Genomic DNA, 6,042 nt, shown 5'->3' with positions numbered 1-6,042 from the left:
GGTGGAGGTGTTGTTTGTGTTGGCTTTAGGTGGAGGTGTTGTTTGTGTTGGCTTCAGGTGGAGGTGTTGTTTGTGTTGGCTTCAGGTGGAGGTGTTGTTTGTGTTGGCTTCAGGTGGAGGTGTTGTTTGTGTTGGCTTCAGGTGGAGGTGTTGTTTGTGTTGGCTTCAGGTGGAGGTGTTGGTTGTGTTGGCTTCAGGTGGAGGTGTTGTTTGTGTTGGCTTCAGGTGGAGGTGTTGTTTGTGTTGGCTTCAGGTGGAGGTGTTGTTTGTGTTGGCTTCAGGTGGAGGTGTTGTTTGTGTTGGCTTCGGGTGAGGTGTTGTTTGTGTTGGCTTCAGGTGGAGGTGTAGGTTGTGTTGGCTTCAGGTGGAGGTGTTGGTTGTGTTGGCTTCGGGTGAGGTGTTGTTTGTGTTGGCTTCAGGTGGAGGTGTTGTTGTTGACTGGCCATGGCTTCCCTTTCACTTGTGTTGTCTGGAGATGTTAATTCTTCTGAGGTTTTTCTCTTATTCTGAGGTTTAGCTTCCTGGTGTGTATTTTGTCGTATCTATGTCTATAGCCGAGACTTGTTGTTGTATGTTAGTAAGAGCTTTGGTTGGTCCTACTGCTTGTATCAATTATTATAAGAAACAAATTATTTGCCAACTCGACAAAAAGCAGTAAACGAACGCAATGGGAGCCAGTAGCCATCGATAAATCTAAACTTTTTAAAGTCTACAAATATAGTAATTAAAAAGACTGTATATTTTTATTAAAAAGTAACACATATATAAATATTACCTGACTTGCAAACTTTATATTATATATGATATATCGTTTCGTCGACCGCCTATTTTTGTTACGTTTTCGCTATTTTGTTGTGATTCTGCAGGAGTATGATGTGTTTCAGTTTGACCATCTACTCCAAAGGTATCTTCTACCTCTCCACGCCTTGCTTCTCTAAGCATTTCATTTTGTCTTTCTCCGTCATCATCATAACTGTCCCAATGTTTTTAGAAATTTCTATTGTTACTTAGATGTTCCCTAACTTCTTTATCATTTGCGTCCCAATTCTCAATTGCCCTGTACTGTACTATTTATATGAACAGCTGTGCTTTGTTAAATATTTCAGGACCTTTTTTTTGTTTTTACTAATATGTAAAAAAACAGGTTTATGCTAATTAGTTACTGTAAGCATTGCTTCTGTTTTCAAAATTTATATAACGTAGTTTTGAAAGTGTTTTGACCAACGGCTGGATGGCTTTGTCGGCTGACAGACCATCGCTTGCAAATTTTTACCAACATTTACTAGACTGATGCCATTGGTACCATGGCAGGCAGTGAAGATGTGTTGGTAGAATTAGTAGACTATACCATTTGTTTAATGACTCTCCCTCTATCTCTCTATACGGCGATTACCAGCTCAAGTTATTGCTCATTAGCCAGACAGACTGGCTCATGCATTTCTTTCAAACATGTTACCAGTCGAAATTCCCAGGTTTAACCCTTTGAACCCTTAGCTCCTGAACCTACAATCCCCCCCCCCCCCCCACCACCACCACCATGTCCCTGTGCTCCTGAGTTAAATGTACACACTACTGACTCTCAATTTAAAAAAAAAACATTAACAAAGACTACGAATATAACAACTCTATTAGTTTAATTGTTTTATGGTACATACATTATCGCCGATACTTCCACTTTGTATGCCGGTCGCCAGTGTAGGTAGATCTTTCAGACATATATAGGTGTAGACATAGGTATTATGCCGAGTATCGGAATTTTAAAATCATCCTTCATTCGTGAAATCTAAAAGATAAACATAACATAAATATTGGTTCACTGGCGCAGTCGTGACAGGAGCCCTCTACCAATCTGACAATGCTTCCTTCAGTCACTGTTGAAGCATGACCACCTTACAGATAACAAGCGGGTCACAAAAGGACCGGATTGATACAGCTCTGTGTTCTTATTGGTTTGACTTACAAAGAAATGCTATCGCCAACACTACTCCCAAGAAAATATCCCTTTTTTACAAATTCCTCTCTACTAAGGTTCACGACCGAGGTCCCGTCAATTTTATTTTATTTGAATAGCTCGGGTTTAGTCGCTGAAAAAAACAAACATGCTCTACATAAAACGCCAGTTAATCATCAAGCCTTACAATTCCATTAGTTCCCAACTAATTCTTGAAGTTTTCGTTATTAATTAAAATCATTACATTATCGCAGTTGATTAAACCCCCGTCGTATTCTAAACGCTTTCCATACATTTAATCTGGCAGTAAATTGAACTTGCACTGTACACTCAGCTAAGTGTGTGTACGTATGTAATTGTCGAATGTAAGTGCTACATTTTTTAGCTGTAATGTTGGGATCAAATATAACGTTGATACAATTTTCTCGAATTGTTATGTTGTGGACATTTTTAGTAACATATTTATCGTTGTCCTGTTAGTTAAACTCTTTTATTTTTTTTTTAATTATATATTTAAAATTGTAAAAGCGTTGGTCGCTCATGAATTATCCTACACATTTTACCGATCCATGCTTTTACAAAAGAAAACAACTTCGTTTTTTATTTTATTTTATTGTATTCAAATGCGTAATAGTATAAATCATTTTTGTTTATATATATATATATATATATATATATATATATATATATATATATATATATATATATATATATATGTGTGTGTGTGTAAATATATATAATTTCCTTCTTTTTTGTAATTATGTATGTAGATATTTAAGTATTAAATGGACAATTAACAAGCTAATTACTCTTTATTTATAATCTGCAAATTCATATTGAAATCGACAACAATTACCACTAAACATATTTGCATTAAAATCCGATCATCTGTTTGTGATTTCTTATAGATAATTACCTGCAATCATCTGTCCCATCTTCAAGTCATTGGTTTGTTCTCATGCGTGAAATAAATTATCTTTGACCAACAGTTCACCAACATAAACATATGGTTATTTCCCCTTTCATTGTTGAATTTAGTAATATTTTAATTAATTTTAAGGAACAATTTTATATTTAACGAGCTGACCTGCGCCGTAAGCATACGCCAATACTTAGTTGCTTTTTTGCTAGTTTTCAGTAATTCATAATTTGTGAAATCGACACTACCCTCTCGTCCCCCTTTCTCCCCAAATCCCCCCTATTCATCCCCCCTCCCTCCTCCCCCCTCCCTAGTGTGTGGGTGGTAGCGATACGCCCTTAGTTGGTGGTGTCTTATGGTCCCCACGTAGAGAATTATATATTATATGGGAACAGTGCCTTTTCCCCCAGAGTAGTTACCCCCTGTCAATTACCCCCGCCCAGTAGGGCATCACCCCCCCCCCCCCCGTAGAGGGTTAGAGTTAGGGTTAGGGTAAAAGTTAGGGCTAGGTTTAGGGCTAGGGCTAGGGCTAGGGCTAGGGCTAGGGCTAGGGCTAGGGCTAGGGCTAGGGCTAGGGCTAGGGCTAGGGCTAGGGCTAGGGCTAGGGCTAGGGCTTTTTTGGTTTTGTGTTAAGAGTTAGGTGGATGCTTAGCTTTTGGTCTTTTACTTATGGTTAGGATTAAAGTAGTATTTAGGTATAGAATTCTAGTTAGAGTTAGGATTCTAACTTGAGAGTAGTGTGTGTGTGAGGGGGCGGGAGTAATTCCACGGGGGGGGATGTGGGGGGGGGGGGGTAATTGACAGGCAGGTAATTGGCAGGGGTTAATTGCTCCGGGGGGAGGGTAAATACGGGGGGATGTCTGGGGGGGTAATTTCCGGGGGGAGTAAATGTCCTTTAGCCATATTATATATATTTAATTTGTTTGGAAAACATGTACTGTTGCGTTTTCTGCCGTGATGATGGTATGTGTGGAGTGTAATCTGTTGTAATGAGTAATATGATTTAATTCAAACCCACGCACAAACAAACAAAAACATTTAAAACAATCAGATATTGTGAACTAGATCAAAGCTTATTAAAATATACTTGCTTCTTCCGACAAAATTATTACTATTATTATACTATTATTTTTTTTCTTAGAATAAATTGTTTCCAAATTTGTCATTATCCATTCATAATATTTAAATAAGAAAATAACATAGAATTGTGTTAATATTATTTATTTTACCACATCTTAATTGTTATGCTCAATGCATATATTTTCTAATAGATGAATGTAAATAATTTTTTTTTAACATTTAAAAAAGAGCCAATCCCTAATTATATAGCAGTGAATACAGTTTTTTTTAAAGATTGATATGTATGTCAGCGATATTATTTTCTTTTCTTAACATTTTATGTAACAACAAATACTTATTAAGTATGATCGGTATAAGTGATTAATTTAACTAAGTAGTTCCCAAGTCGAAAAGTTGAAATGACAATAACAAACGCAATATTTACTTGTAGTTAGATGATAGATCATAGTGAGTTAAATTTAATGTATGTAGTTATTACCAAGCTTAATATATTTTTAAGTTTCCAAGTTAGATACAAAGTGGCACAGACCAAATTCAATCAAGTTGCAAAAAAATGTATAATTTTGTGTTTGTTGCTCTGCAGTTGCTCATTTTTTTTAAATTGCATAATCATCTTCTGGTACTTCGCAGATATAATTATAGTAAAAATCTTTAGCATTATAAGAGCAATACATATCATTCATCAACCAATCAGGTGAATTCAAACACATACAGTTTTGTAAAGTTCCGCTATCAGGACCACCCGGAGGCCATTTAAAGAAAGTAACTGTTGTGTTGCTGTGTTTGTTTATCCAAATGTTTTCATGACCCTCGTCAGTCGCTCCTATCAGAGCACAATAATAGTTACGATCAGTAGCAAGAAGATGCTGTATGATAAAGTTGTATTCCGCTTCAGAATCTATTTCAGCCAAATAGCCACCAAACAAATTACATTCACCGACAAAATCGTCGACCACAAATGTAATTTGTTTTTTAGAAAGCAAATATCGTCTTCCGTTGAAGACTGGTGATATTTTAAAGAAATTTTGTCTGGCCACCTCCAACCTTCTGTTCCATGAGTTGACTCGTCCTTTTAAATTTGTTTCATCTAAAGTCAGATTGTCCTGTCTTTTTGTAAGTTGTTCAATTAAAGATGTCAATGTCTTGATTTGTCCGGTTAGAGTTTCCACATCGGGATGTGTGGAGGACACCAAAGTTGTGACGTTGACATAAGCAGGATGTCCGGTATGATCAATGCCATGAGCTTCGCACTGATACACACCAGATTTTGTTGCGTCTGGGTATTCCCATAAAAGTTTGATGTATGATTCTCCGTTGTTGTCGATTTTCCCAGAAGCTGTAATGTTAACCTCTGATATGTCCTTGATCTGAACTTCTGGAGTAAACATGGTCAGTGACGCCAGCTCTTTGAAGTTCGTGTCTTGTGGGTTTGTTGATCTCGAGATGATTAAAGAGATGAGGCTCTCCATGCTGGAGTCGTCTCCCCTTGTTATTGAACATTTCACATCGAGATATCTTGTTACTCCAACAACTACATTGCTAGGGGTGGCGTCAATATGAATACCGGAAACTGAAAGATCAATGAGAAATCTTAACGTTCATACATACAAAGTCACATATACAAACACACACAGACACATATACAAACACACACAGACACACACACATATATATATATATATATATATATATATATATATATATATATATATATATGAAACAAATTCCAAACAAAGTTAATACCGAAAAAATACCCACCTGCAACAACAGCACCCAAGAAGACAACAACACCTGACACTGCTTTCAACATTCTCAATACTCTAGCAAGTACGTAAGACAGCTGGGGCCTTTTATACATTACACAATGCGGATATCAAAGATAAAAGCGTAGGGTATATGTAATTATTATGTCATTTGTATCATACACAATGCTGACATAATACTAACTTTTACCATGGCGATAAGGCTGATAAAGCAACCGAGTTAGGATAAAATGTCAGTGCTTATGTAATCAGTAACATAGCTTATAAAGATGTGTAAATAATGACCTCACCAACTCTATCATGTATTGATAAAGCGCGTTAAATTACAA

The 6,042-nt window shown here is 36.6% G+C and overlaps 1 protein-coding gene across 1 annotated transcript; it reads right to left on the bottom strand.

Moving 5' to 3' along the window:
* Positions 1 to 332: 332 nt before the first annotated feature.
* Positions 333 to 5,760, bottom strand: LOC131934574 (uncharacterized). The gene is made up of 3 exons (XM_059290634.1): positions 5,709 to 5,760; positions 4,663 to 5,520; positions 333 to 469 (listed from the first exon to the last, which is right to left on the bottom strand). Exons 1-3 carry the CDS (start codon positions 5,758 to 5,760, stop codon positions 333 to 335), a joined length of 1,047 nt encoding a protein of 348 aa, XP_059146617.1.
* Positions 5,761 to 6,042: the final 282 nt, after the last annotated feature.

Source organism: Physella acuta, unplaced genomic scaffold (genome assembly GCF_028476545.2).
Source record: "Physella acuta isolate Inbredline_101_S28 unplaced genomic scaffold, ASM2847654v3 ptg000112l, whole genome shotgun sequence".
NCBI classification, from domain to species: domain Eukaryota; kingdom Metazoa; phylum Mollusca; class Gastropoda; family Physidae; genus Physella; species Physella acuta.
Note: the sequence above shows the minus strand (reverse complement) of the source record. Positions and strands in the feature narration are given on the sequence as shown.

Bases quoted from the DNA above. Each gene is read 5' to 3' on its own strand.
- LOC131934574 (XM_059290634.1), bottom strand. From the start codon at position 5,760: ATGTTGAAAGCAGTGTCAGGTGTTGTTGTCTTCTTGGGTGCTGTTGTT. The intron at 5,521-5,708 runs GTGGGTATTTTT...TTGATCTTTCAG, and splicing joins CTTGGGTGCTGTTGTTGCAG to TTTCCGGTATTCATATTGAC. The intron at 470-4,662 runs GTATGTGTTTGA...TAACATCTCCAG, and splicing joins TAGCGGAACTTTACAAAACT to ACAACACAAGTGAAAGGGAA.